We start from the raw sequence: 14,411 nt of genomic DNA, 5'->3' as shown, positions 1-14,411 counted from the left end.
GTTGGTAGCACACACAAGTGAATTTGGTATTGCTTAAATGTTATCTTCAAATACTTTCTTACCACTGCTGGATATATGCAGTTATGCTTATTGTTTCACTATATAAATATTCTTTAAATATATAAATTACAGAGGTTAGTGTTAAGTCCTCTAGTCTTTTTAGCCTGTTTCATCTTTTAAAACTACACGACGTGCTTGTAGACATGCCTCATTTGACCAGTAACATGGGACACTATGAGGTGCCAAGTATGGGACGGTGGGTATAAATCCCAGCCGAGCTGTGTTTTCTGGAGCGGTGGAGCTCTGTCCAATAACTTTGGGATGAGATTCAGTTTTGCTTTTGATTCAGAACTAATCATCCCTGTCGTATGCCATCATCTATTCACAGAAATGTGAAAACATCAAGTGTTAATCTTTTCTGGAAGGTTAGAAGCTGACAGTGCCCTTTTAATACCCTCTATTTATGAATAAATGTTAGACACATTCATACCTGTGTATATACCCAAGTCAAGAACATTGTACATTTTATTTTATATTAGATATAGATATTACAGTGAGTGTGTGTTGGCCTGTGAAGGACTGGTGCCCCCTCCAGGGTGTATTCCCGCCTTGCGCTCAATGATTCCAGGTAGGCTCTGGACCCACCGCGACCCTGAACTGGATAAGGATTACAGATAATGAATGAATGAATGATATTACAGTGAATGTGTGAGTGTGTGTTGCCCTGTGAAGGACTGGCGCCCCCTCCAGGGTGTGTTCCCGCCTTACGCCCAGTGATTCCAGGTAGGCTCTGGACCCACCGCGACCCTGAACTGGATAAGGGTTACAGATAATGAATGAATGATATTAAAGTATTTTAAGTTACAAAAACAATCTACCCACTTAACCATGAAACTGTATAAACTGCTGTGGACGGAATCCAGGTAAAATATATGTATCATGTGTCCAAATAAATAATAAAATAAATGAATAAACAAATTTGTGTGACAGGAATATTGTTGGACTCCGACCTGCTGATTATGCACTCACTGAAGAAATGAAAGAGGTCCTAAGAGTGGACTCTAATGCACCTCATATTGTGGCCACACCACTGACCTCCCCAGTAAGCTCCTCAAAGGTAGGACCATGACATATTCACATGACTGTCATACTTTACTCGCTTGATGTTAAACATCCCTTTTACTGGAATGTGCTTGTCCTATTGATATATCCTCATTACGGTTAATGTGTTTTTGTAGGCTGCGGGCGTTATCAGAAGGGATGTACCGGTCGCTCTAATTGGTAGCAAACTGACCCAAGCGCAGCAGAAGCAGCTTATCAAAGCAGCACAGATTCTTGGTGGAAAACGGGTTGCGACTTTTTCTTCTGCAGGTATCTGTTTCATGTTCTTTTCTTTTACTTTCATAAAAATAATTCCTCTAGGAATAATACATTAGTCAGCACTCTGAGAATAGCAGACTCAAGCACGTATCTGAGGTGCGGTGACGGGTGTGTTGTGATCGTATATATTAATGTGTGCGGGCGGCACGGTGGAGCAGCAGGTGAGTGTCGCAGTCACACAGCTCCAGGGACCTGGAGGTTGTGGGTTCGATTCCCGCTCCAGGTTACTGTCTGTGAGGAGTGTGGTGTGTTCTCCCTGTGTCTGTGTGGGTTTCCTCCGGGTGACTGTCTGTGAGGAGTGTGGTGTGTTCTCCCTGTGTCTGCGTGGGTTTCCACCGGGTGACTGTCTGTGAGGAGTGTGGTGTGTTCTCCCTGTGTCTGTGTGGGTTTCCTCCGGGTGACTGTCTGAGGAGTGTGGTGTGTTCTCCCTGTGTCCGCGTGGGTTTCCTCCGGGTGACTGTCTGTGAGGAGTGTGGTGTGTTCTCCCTGTGTCTGCGTGGGTTTCCTCTGGGTGACTGTCTGTGAGGAGTGTGGTGTGTTCTCCCTGTGTCCGCGTGGGTTTCCTCCGGGTGACTGTCTGTGAGGAGTGTGGTGTGTTCTCCCTGTGTCTGTGTCGTTGGTAGGTGGATTGGCGACTCAAAAGTGTCTGTAGGTGTGTGTGTGTTGCCCTGTGAAGGACTGGCGCCCCCTCCAGGGTGTATTCCCGCCTTGCACCCAATGATTCCAGGTAGGCTCTGGACCTAACACGACCCTGAACTGGATAAGGGTTACAGAGTGTGTGTGTGTGTGTGTGTGTGTGTGTGTGTGTGTGTGTGTGTGTGTGTGATTTAAATACAGTCTTTTGGTTTTTGTATGGACTGATATTAAGCAAAGCATGTGTTCATAACATTTTTTAGGAAAGCAGTTTACAAAATGAATCATGTTGACTCCTGATGTACTAGAGTAGTGAAATTCTTGTTTTTTCCAGCTTGAGTTTCTCCCCATTAAAATGGTAGCTTTGTAGCCGATTCTCTAGTTCACTTGAGCAGAAAGCCATCACATATTGAGTTTTAAAAGTGCTTCTTCCTTCTTTTCTTTCCTCTAAATGCAGCAAAGTTTTGATTAAAGCGTGTAACCATCCACCTTGTGTATAAAAGTATAATTGCGAAATTGCCCCTCATGCAGTAGACGCATATGATGATACTTACGTTTGCTGCTGCAAATGCTCCTCTCAAGAGACTTCATACAGCTCAGAAAATCACAGGAATAGATAAACACAAAGAGCAGTCTCATCATCTGAGCTAGTCGGAGTTGGAAAATCGGGCAAAATTAAAATAACTGAAGCAGATTGTCACAAGTCGCTCGTCCGTGTTGTTAAACGGGGACAGAATCCAATACTTGCCCGAACAGAACGTGAACGTGCTTGTCACAAAGTCAGACTTTAGGCCTTTTGTAAACATTTTCCATTTGTTCTGGAAATTGCTTTCATTTAAAGAGGTTTACAGAAAAGTGCGCTGTCTGAACATACACACACATACATTTGAGAAATAATTAAGAGTTTTCTGTAATTACTAAGCAGAAAGCCTTTGTTACTTAGAAGGCTGTGAGTAATCATTTGATTTTTAATTAAGAGCTGTCACATTGGGTGGTACTCTTCAGGTTCTCGCTCCGTGTGAAACAAAGAGTCAACAGGCAGCGTTTGTTTACATTAATGGGTTTGATTAAATTGATCCATTTATGTGAGGTATGTAAATTATTTGCAAATTTCCTTTGCTGTATTAAATAACACCGTGTTTTTGTTTTTATTATGTGTGAGTGTGTCTATAAATAAATATATAAAATATCATATTTTTTCTATATATATACAATTTGCAGAAAGCGGAGATTTAAAAACCTGTTACCACTTAAATTCTGGAAACGCAGACATCATTCAGTTTTAATAAAAATAAAGGCTGTTCAAACACCAGTGTTTTTAAGGGAATAACATGTTGAAAATCTACACTGTTTTCTCATCAATCAGCCAAATTTGGGTTTTGAAACTTGCTTGGTTAGTTCTGCATGCAGCTATTGTAGCAGAGGAGTAATGAACGATCTTATCTCACCAGTTAGGATCGTACATGTTTGAGACGTGGTGAAATTAGGTGAGAAAATACTCAAGTGGACGGCTGCTGTAATGGGGGGAAAGTTTAGATTAACTTTGGGCAGATCCAACCAACATTTTCAGACTTCAGTTTCTTATTTGATGGGCGGCACGGTGGGGCAGCAGGTAGTGTCGCAGTCCCGCTGCAGGTGACTGTCTGTGAGGAGTGTGGTGTGTCCCCACAGTCCAAAAACACACGTTGGTAGGTGGATTGGCAACTCAAAAGTGTAAGTAGGTGTGAATGTGTGTGTGTCTGTGTTGCCCTGTGAAGGACTGGCGCCCCCTCCAGGGTGTATTCCCGCCTTGCGCCCAATGATTCCAAGTAGGCTCTGGACCCAATGCGACCCTGAACTGGATAAGGGTTACAGATAATGAATGAATGAGTTTCTCATTTGCACTACTAAATGACCATCAAAATGCTGATGCTCAACAACACAAACTTCTTGGTGTTTGAGTTAAAAAAAAAACTGCAACCATATTTACCATTGACATTTTATTTTCCATCGTGGCAAGCAGCATGTCTAAGCTGAGCTAACTTATAGCTGAGAAGCACATAATTGGATTCCAGGCACCTCCCTTCTCTAGATTGACGACATTGACATTGGAGAATTGTGATTGATTATATTTGTCTGTTTTTAGATTGTGATGGACTCTAACTTTTAGTTTCTCTGCCCCTTTCCAGTCAGCCATGTGGTCGTGCCGGATGGTCCTCTGCCCACCACCCTTACTACACTGCAGGGCATACTCAGCGGCTGCTGGGTGGTCAACTTCAGCTGTAAGCTCACTTTAACCTACTTCAATCTCCAAGACTGACTCGCATCGCAAACCACTAAAAGGCTGATTTAGAAACCTTTTTATTTACCATGGATGTTCCTCCCAAATAACAGCTGGTCCTAGAGCACCAGTTATAATCTGAGGGGCAACCACAGCACAGCAGCCTTTTTGTTGAAAGAGATTTCTGCTCAGTAAGAGCAAGATGTTTTCCCTCCACGTTACGATTTCACTCTTTTTCTGATCCTTCTCAAGTTGACTCTCCGTGGCTGTTGGCTGTTGTTAGTGTTGCAAATACACTGTCTGTGCGATTCTGTTGCTCAAGGTCTGCTCTAAGACTCGGAAGACATCCAGCGCATTCGAGTGTGTGCCTGCTGGTCTTATATCCCCCTTTTGATGTCCGGTTCACTGTGGACACAGCATTTCTCAGACAAGCTGCAGAGAAAGCTTTGCTATTTCAAATATGAAATTGTGGTTATTTTTCCTTCTCTTTCTCTGCATTTTCTTTTGTACTAGAACACAATCATTCAGTTTGTGCTTTCTCTGGAGATAGAAAAATATACAGTCCAGTTGCACACAGCTCTTACGGAATATTTTGCCAGTGATATTCTATGGGCGATTCTGTTTTCCTTGTATAAATAGTTAAAATCTAAGCCAGACCAATTTGAAAACAAAACACAGGCACTTTATTCATTTAAGGTCTCTCCATTTGAAAGGCTCCGTAACAAAAAGCAGAGAGTGTGGAGTGTTCTGGAATGTTCTTATGCGTGTGGTTTTAAACTGGGGGAAAAATAAATATATTGGTTTATTTTCATAAAATCATCCCCATCAACACAATTTATTCATCCCCTGTAGTTGAATTTCAGCCTTGACTCCCTGTGGGCTTTTTGTGGTGGTTTGGCTAAAGCTCCCACTGACCACAACAAAATAAGCAGTGTAATGTCTTTTAAAGTTCCTTTGAAGCTAATACAGTTCTTTTCATTATAAATGTTTAATTTGTTTAGTCTTTTTGTATCTTGATAAATATTGTATTTGTTAAAAGTGAAAGGCCAGAAGGTTAGTTTCGCAGTCACACAGCTCCAGGGACCTGGGCGTTGTGGGTTCAAGTCCCGCTCCGGGTGACTGTCTGTGAGGAGTGTGGTGTGTTCTCCCTGTGTCCGCGTGGGTTTCCTACGGGTGACTGTCTGTGAGGAGCGTGGTGTGTTCTCCCTGTGTCTGCGTGGGTTTCCTCCGGGTGCTCCGGTTTCCTCCCACAGTCCAAAAAAAACACACGTTGGTAGGTGGATTGGTGACTCAAAATAACAAGTGTGAGTTTGTGTGTTTCCCTGTGAAGGACTGGCGCCCCCTCCAGGGTGTGTTCCCGCCTTGCGCCCAATGATTCCAGGTAGGCTCTGGACCCACCGCGACCCTGAACTGGATAAGGGTTACAGATAATGAAAGAATGAAAGGCCAAAACAGTATGTACACCTTCCTAATATGCTGTAGGTCTTCCATGTGCTGCCACAACAGCTCTTTACTATAGAAACTGCCCTGTGGCAATTTACTAATCTTTTACCACCAATATTCTGCACACTGCCCCTGCAGTAAGGCATGAGCCGTCTTACACAGGTGATTTATATAAAAAATCTGAAATATTTAAAATCGAATGAGCCCTGAAATTGATTTTTACACATTTTAATTTCAAGATATAAAGGATTCATTGGAAGTTTTTTGATTTAATCTCTAATTTTAACCTCTGAATCAGGAATTGTGTTGAACCTGAAACTTCCAGCGTAATGTCATTAAATCACTCAGTAATTAAATTTGAATTACATTTTTTTTCAGCACCCACAGTGAAATTTGTTACATATTTAATTTTACATGACGTTCCTCCGCATTCAGAGTGAAAGTAAACTTCTGAGAGCAGTGCCTCCATACGTGAGCACACACAAACACAAGTCTCCTCATCGCGGTGAATCTAATTAGCTGATATGCTAATGGCTCCTCGCCGCTTGGCTAACGAGACGGCCCTATCGTCCGGAGAGGAGCAGGATTAACCCCGGGTTCTGGCTTTGGCACCACTGACTCGACAGGGCTTCTGGAAATGAAAGCTGTAATTAGAGGCACAGGAAATGTAATTATGGCTGATGACTACTGTGGAGGAAAGCGAGAGTGTGCGTGTATGTGGTTTTCCTTTTTTTCTTTTACCCCACTGTGTCCTTAATGTCTAGCTGTATGTTCTTTCTGTTACAGACTCTGGCAGCGCTGGAGATAGAGACAGCGGTTTTATGGTGACTGGTCTAGGAGGATGCGAAAAGCACTATCTCGCTAATGGCTCCGTGTCACACGGCCACAATGGCATGCGAAGTTTTAATCTAAAGTGGGTTTTTCATTAGGCTAAGAGATTGCAGAGGGGATGTGGGCAGAAATGCATGGTTACCTCGCCGATTTGATTTTCATTTGAAGCCCATTTGCACTCACAGCTCTCCTCAGCAGCAATTGAGAGGTGAAGAGAAAGCGCTTCTCTCTGGAGTGTAATCAGGGATTAAGGAGACTCCTCTGACCCCTACCTGTGGCCTTCCAATTTTCCACACTTACTTTTAGAGGAGCACTGTGACGGCTTTGCTTGTTCTACTTGTCTTTTGTCACCACCCACGGTAGAACAATAGACAATAGCAGCTTCCTTTCCCAGTAGAGCACTTAAAAAAAAAAAAAAAAGTGTCCTCCTTTTAAATGAGTGGAGTTAGCATAAAACCGACCTGATATTTACAAAAAGAGTGCAGTGTATGAAAAATGCAGGCAGTGGGCTGCTTCTGAAGCTGCAACAGCAGCTGCCGCCTTTGTTGGGAACCCTTGTACACTGCAATAGTGAAATGAGGAAATGAGAATGTGGCTTTTATTTATTTATTTTTTTCTGTAAAGCATTATATCTCTGCTGCTGAAGGGGCTGAAAAAGCCCTCCTTTTGTCCTTGTTTCAAAAGAACCTGCATGTCCTGGTTTTACAATCGTCTCTCTTCGCGCTGAAAACCTTGTCCTGATGCTCAGACATAATAACAGCCGTCTGCATCCTTTAAGGAAATGTTGTATCACTGCTGGGAATGGCTTTGTACGTGTAGCCCTGAGATATACAAAGCGTTCAGCTTTACCATGCTGACATGTCACCAAGAAAGATGGTCTCTCTCTCTCTCTCTCTCTCTCTCTCAGGGCTGGATGCTTGCCTGCAGAAGGACAGGTGGCTGGAGGAGAGTGATTTTGAGGCCGGTGAGGGTCCTCGGCGGTCTCGTTTGAACAGGGACAATCTGGTGAGTGAAGCCGATACAGGTGTGAGCTCTAACGGCAGCCAGTTCGCTCTCTGGAGAAACTGAATAAGGGTGGTCTAATGCCACACGGTGCTCTTTCTCGCTAAATGGCCTCTTGCATGGGCCCGGTAGGTCCTCGTGTCTTCCTCTGGGCACATTGGCTTTTATTATGTCCTGTCGTATAGATTCTGGCTCATTTAGAAAGCTTCACTCTTCCCTGGGGGCAAATGACTCTAGCGGAGGCAATAGACCCGAAACAGCACGGCTCTCAAGACAAACCCTTTTACACCGCGGAACCATTAAGGCCATCGACGCCTTCTCGCCAAACTCCTGTGTTTAGCACAAATTTAGTGCCTATGGAGGAACGGTACAGTTTAATCAAATAAAATATCTTTTGCAGGTATTGAACATGACAAAAGGAAGGGTAGGGGAGCGGAGTGCTTAGCTGTGTATGGGAGCACCAGTCTGAGGTAGTTAATTCTGCTAATAAATTTTTAGTGCTTGTTTAAGCCAGGGATTCCTGAATTGGGTCCCTGAGGCCCTCTGTTTCCCTGCTTCAGCAAGCACTACAGGTAATTAACAAGCTCTTCTTATGTGGATGTGGTTATGTTAGAGCAAGGGGCATCACCGTCCAATCAAATACATGTATCCAGGAGTGCAAGTTTACAGAAGGGGAAAAAAACGTTCTTAAATTTCAGTGGAAGTCAGTGTAAAGATTTTATTTCAAGAATTTTTGGGGCATTTCTTTTGGTTCGTTCATCGTGGAATTGTCACACAACTGCTGTGTTCTAATGATCTAGTAAAGTGGAGGTGTGTGTGTGTAACAACAATCAATCAAACAACCCCACGTAAATGTTATATATGTTGTGAATTGCTGTCACAAATCACACACTGTTGTTTTATTCCAAAAGGAAATATGTTTTTGTGCTGCACCTCGCATCATTGAATCATGTCTAATTTAGCAGCAGGACTCAAAAACTGAATAAATAACGAATCTGTTCCTTCTGAGCGGAACCAATATTTGAACATTTACTTGCGTTCATTCAGATCTCATTATAACGACTCTAATTCACGAGTAGATTTGAGTGTTCTGAATGACGTGTAGACTCTTCCACAGCTGATTCACTAAACTAATTATAAAAATACATTTTATTACATGTCAAATTCATGTCATTTCATTTCTCTGCGAACAAACATTGTGCACTAGACAGAGTAGCATACAGAAGTAGACTTGTCCAAATAAACACCTCTTTTTATCCATCCTTACATTATCTGTAAGCGCTTATCCAGTTCAGGGTCACGGTGGGTCCAGAGCCTACCTGGAATCATTGGGCACAAGGCAGGAATACACCCTGGAGGGGGTGCCAGTCCTTCACAGGGCCTCACACATTCACTCACACACTCACACCTACAGACACTTTTGAGTCGCCAATCAACCTACCCTGTGTTTTGGACTGTGGGAGGAAACTGTAGCACCCGGGGGAAACCCACGCAGACACAGGGAGAACACACCACACTCCTCACAGACAGTCACCCGGAGGAAACCCACGCAGACACAGAGAGAACACACCACACTCCTCACAGACAGTCACCGGGAGGAAACCCACGCAGACACAGGGAGAACACACCACACTCCTCACAGACAGTCACCCGGAGGAAACCCACGCAGACACAGGGAGAACACACCACACTCCTCACAGACAGTCACCCGGAGGAAACCCACGCGGACACAGGGAGAACACACCACACTCCTCACAGACAGTCACCCGGAGGAAACCCACGCAGACACAGGGAGAACACACCACACTCCTCACAGACAGTCACCTGGAGGAAACCCACGCGGACACAGGGAGAACACACCACACTCCTCACAGACAGTCACCCGGCGGAAACCCACACAGACACAGGGAGAACACACCAACTCCTCACAGACAGTCACCCGGAGGAAACCCACACAGACACAGGGAGAACACACCACACTCCTCACAGACAGTCACCGGGAGGAAACCCACGCAGACACAGGGAGAACACACCGCACTCCTCACAGACAATCACCCGGAGCGGGAATTGAACCCACAACCTCCAGGCCCCTGGAGCTGTGTGACTGCGACACCTACCTGCTGCACCACCGTGCCGCCAGCCTGTTTTTATATTATAGAAAATAATCACAATTTAAACCACAATCACATCACTTTTAAAAATAAATACATAAACATTTCAACAAATTCAGCTCAACTGGAAAATGGTGCTTTTGAATCAGGGTTTGTAATGACTCTTTTAGATCTATTTGGAATATAAACTAACCCTTTGTAAACATAAGAACATCAAGCTGAACAGGGGACAGCCAGAGACCACGTGACAGGTGTGAGTTGAGAGTCTTCACTCTTTTGTGCTTTTGAAGGCTGAGGTTAAAATGTGTGCTGATGTGCTCCATCTGTGGACCTCCGGGACACATGTACACACACACTCTCCACTGGCCTGTGGCTGTAGTTCAGTTACTGAGCTAATTCTGACCCAGAGAGCAGTCACCTTTAAACAACTCACAGCCCCTCCTCTCCTCTTTTTCTCTTCCCCTCTTCTCCATCTCCCCACTGACTGACAGAACCCTGCAGCTCTTGCTCAAACGCCTCTCAGTCTGTTTACTCTGGTTGTTGTCTGATCTGCTTCACTCTTTCTGACATTTTTGTAAACACACATGTCCCGGTTTAAATGTTTATTTATAAATTCATGTGTTTAATATGAGATTAGCTTTTTGGGAGCTGCTGAGGATTTTCGGTTCGTATCGACCGTGCAGCCCTTGTTAAAATCAGAAGATTTTCTTTATCAAACTTGAGTATGAGAGTCGAGGTGTTCCATGCAGCAGAGTGAATACACTTTCCCTCTGAGGAGATCTCTCTGTCTCGCTCTTATTCTCTCTCTTTCCCTCTCTGTCCTGCTCCCATGCTGTAGTGCTAGGCCATTACATGATAGGAAATGTTAGGTTCCCATACCTTGATTAAGCAGAAACCTAAATAAAATGGATATTTAATGGTGAAAAATATGTTTAGCCCAGCATCAGACTGAATCCTTAACCGGTAAATAAGATCGTCATTTTAACAGGGAAACCTAATGGTTAGAGGACTGTGCTTGGACCTGCAAAGTCACTGGTTTGATCCAGTGGACTGGCAGGAAAGTGGGGTCAAGGGAGAGTGTAGGAACAGTGTTATGTTCATGGCTGAAGTGCCTTTCAGGGGCGTTTAAAGAATGTTTTGGGACTGTTTTAAATTAATTAACTAATTTATTTATTTTTACTTTCTTGACCTGAATTAGCTAATTCTAAATAAAACCTCGGGTGGCACGGTGGTGCAGCAGGTAGTGTCGCAGTCATATAGCTCCAGGGACCTGGAGGTTATGGGTTCGATTTCCGCTCCGGGTGACTGTCTGTGAGGAGTATGGTGTGTTCTTCCTGTGTCCACATGGGTTTCCTCCGGGTGACTGTCTGTGAGGAGTATGGTGTGTTCTTCCTGTGTCCACATGGGTTTCCTCCGGGTGCTCCAGTTTCCTCCCACAGTCCAAAAACACACGTTAGTAGGTGGATTGGTGACTCAAAAGTGTCCGTAGGTGTGAGTGTGTGAGTGAGTGTGTGTGTGTCTGTGTTGCCCTGTGAAGGACTGGCGCCCCCTCCAGGGTGTATTCCTGCCTTGCGCCCAATGATTCCAGGTAGGCTCTGGACCCACCGCGACCCTGAATTGGATAAGCGCTTACAGATAATGAATAAATAAAACCTCTGGCCCTCCACACAACAGACTGGGTTTCAGACCCAGCTTGGACAGCAAGACCACACTTTAACAGTAAGAATACCTGGGCAAGACGACTAACATTGCATCGTTATATTTGTGATTAAACAAAATGAGTAACTTAAGATTGAAATGATCAGTAACATTATGGAATGTTACTTGTGTTGATAATGAGTAGTCCATGTTTTTCAGGGCATGACACATTTAAATAGGCTTCAAATAGTCTCAGCTGATCGAACTAAGCAGATAATTTCTAGGTTTAGTTGTTATCAGAGCAGATATGTGGTGATGTCCAAGCTCAGGCAGAGTCTAATATGAAAATGTCAAACACATCCATACAGCCCAAGTTGAGTTCCTCTGGATTAGTGATATTCATTCATTCATTCATTTATAAATAAAATAAAACTGAGTCTCCGAAGAATTTGGAGTTTGTCACGAAGTTGTGAGTAATGTTCATTCTGGAGATGTATCATATTTCTGAAAATAGTTACAATATGATGGAGTTTTAGGAGCCGGACCACGCCCCAATCACCTTTCCACTGCTCTATTTATACCCCTTCACTCTCACTTCATCCCTGTGTTGAACAACATCATCGCAGCCACCACCACCACCCCGTCTCCTCCCTTCTATTTGACCACTCAAGCCCTGGGTGCAGGGGCACGGCATTACGCACAGGCATCCAAGCCAAGCCCAAAACCTCCTGAGTTCACCGCCTTCTCATCGCCTCTCAGGGCAAGGTCTACGCTAGCAATAATACAGCTTGGTTTTGGTTGTTTTTATATTTTCATATTTAATTTGAACATAACTTATTAAACCACGTTTGTTTTGCTGTTATCATTGTTTTAGTCATTTTTTGAAGTGATAATATGAAAAACCTCAGTTACATTTGTTCTGAGGCAGACAAAGACAGGATTAAATTGATTAATGCTTTATACTTTTAGGAGCAGGTTTTAATGATTATGCTCTGTGTAAAAGCTTAGTTGACCTTAGTTGACATACAACTTTATATAACTCATTAGTGGTTTACATTTGTGCTGAATTTTAACGTGAAACTCCTCTTCCTTTCCGATAATCTTGAATGAAGATATGTAAATTATTTACTTAAAGTCGTTACATAACATTTTAAGAGCGTTTAATCACTCAATAATGAGGTTGTCATTAAAACCCTTCACTTTAGTGCGTGTCAAATTCTTTGTTCCCAGACAAACCAGAAAATAATGTCTTATTTTAGCGGTTTCTTTGGATAATTGTTTGTTTATTCATTCATTCATTCTCCAGCTTCCACCGCTGTTCGATGGCTGCTTTTTCTACCTGCTGGGATCGTTCCAGAAGCCTCCTAAAGAAGAGCTCCTGCTGCTGGTCAAAGCAGGAGGTGGTCATCTCCTGAGCAGACAGCCCAAACCGGACAGTGATGTCACGCAGACACTGAGCTCAGCGGCGTATCACGCAGAGCCAGGCTCGGACCAAGCCTTTTGCACTCAGTACATCCTCTATGACCCGGAGAGCTCCTACAAACCCAGCCGAGTTCGTCTAGGCAAAGTGTGGTCAGCTCCCTCCTCCTGGCTTCTGGATTGCATCAAAGCTTTCAGCCTTCTACCCATACCAGAGCTTTAAATCAACAGGAATGTTTACGTAATCAAACCAAAACCCACCACAGTCCAGTAGCGGAATTGTTTTGCCGATGCCATCGAACACTATTGGTGATCTTTGTTGTTACTGATATTGGCCGGCAGTGTTGCGGATATAAAAATGATAATTGGTTTATGTACGATTTTAACGCTATGTTCTTTTCTATTCGGTATTTTCAAACCAAAATCAAAAATGAATATGTTGAGGGTGATCATTTTGATCTGCCCTCTGGAGCGGGAAATTAAAATCGTTATAATGAAGAAGAATCATATGTACAGTATCTTTATTGACATTGTTAGTCCAACCAAATTGGAATCACAAATACTTCATATCGTCTGGGCCTTAGCGAAGACGGGTTTTTTTAATCTACTTGGCAATTATCTGATAAGGACTTTTGTAGTTTGACTAAAACTTACACAGATGACTGCACGGTGACGTCATGACACACTTAAACCAACTAATTGAGAGTAAAAGCGTTTTATTGTGCAAGAGACATAACCAAAATAACCAAGCTGTGTATGTTTTTGTCTGTGATGAGTGCTTTAATTTGATTCGGACGTCAAGATTGAGAATGAATTCTAAGGAAAGATTATAATTACTGTATCTCTATTAAACGCCATGAGGAGAGAAGAGTCCTATCTTGTGGAGATTCGCTTCGCTCTGCAGAGTACTCTGGTGAACATTTGTGAATGGCTTCGCGGGGCTATTGTGCCTGTTCTTTTTATGGGTTGAATTATACGATCTGAAAGAAAGAAAATTAGGATACAGCTGCTTTTTTTAAATTTTATTTTATTTTATTTTTTCCTGCTGTGACCCACTTTGAATGCTGCATTTATTGTGCAACTTGTGTGAAAACCATGAAAAGACCTTGGCAATGTTTCACCCTAAAATACACGATGTAATTGCTAAACCTCGGTGCTTGTTTGATGTTCGGCTATGACTAATTTTCCCTATCTGTGTAAGGCAAAAAAAAAAAGAAGAGTTTGTTTGTTTATTTATTTATTTATTGCTCCTCAAGTCCGTACCGAGTGTGGAGATTGATTTAAGGAAGCAACCCACCGAGCAGCAGTGTAGGACATGAGCAATTAATCCTGTACTCACCAAGATGGCACTTTCTCTGCTGACAAAATAAACAAGTTTTCTCAGCCGTTCTCCTCAGCGAAGGTATAAGGGGGAGGAAAAAACAGCAAGATTTCAGGGGCCTCGATCTCTAAGGTCTTTTTTTGGCCATCTCCCAAAACACTGCTTTCAGTGGGATTACTCAGGGATGCTCCTAATTGCTATTGATTGCTGTGAGCTGCATTAAATTGCTTGGCCTCCGTCTTGCAGGGACTTGGAGGAGGCAATTAGTGGCGTGGACAGGGTTTCAAAGGCCTGATTAATAGGAGGGTACAGACAAACCATGGGCTGATGTAAAGAGCACAGAACCATTGTACGCCGAACTAAACTTTACACA

At 43.3% G+C, this 14,411-nt stretch overlaps 1 protein-coding gene across 2 annotated transcripts in view; it reads left to right on the top strand.

Annotated features, from left to right (window-relative positions):
• The window catches only part of bard1 (BRCA1 associated RING domain 1), a 30,133-nt gene extending 16,089 nt beyond the window's left edge, over positions 1-14,044 (top strand). Inside the window, exons 7-11 of one of the 2 annotated variants that reach the window (XM_066686702.1) lie at positions 991-1,117; positions 1,239-1,371; positions 4,182-4,274; positions 7,455-7,552; positions 12,605-14,044. In XM_066686702.1, coding sequence (XP_066542799.1) covers positions 991-1,117; positions 1,239-1,371; positions 4,182-4,274; positions 7,455-7,552; positions 12,605-12,940 — 787 coding nt within the window. In that variant the 3' untranslated portion in view covers positions 12,941-14,044. The remainder of the gene's footprint in view (positions 1-990; positions 1,118-1,238; positions 1,372-4,181; positions 4,275-7,454; positions 7,553-12,604) is intronic. The other variant, XM_066686703.1, reaches the window with a different exon arrangement.
• Positions 14,045-14,411: the final 367 nt, after the last annotated feature.

This window comes from Hoplias malabaricus, chromosome 12 (genome assembly GCF_029633855.1).
Source record: "Hoplias malabaricus isolate fHopMal1 chromosome 12, fHopMal1.hap1, whole genome shotgun sequence".
NCBI classification, from domain to species: domain Eukaryota; kingdom Metazoa; phylum Chordata; class Actinopteri; order Characiformes; family Erythrinidae; genus Hoplias; species Hoplias malabaricus.
This window is presented reverse-complemented; position numbering and strand designations above follow the sequence as displayed.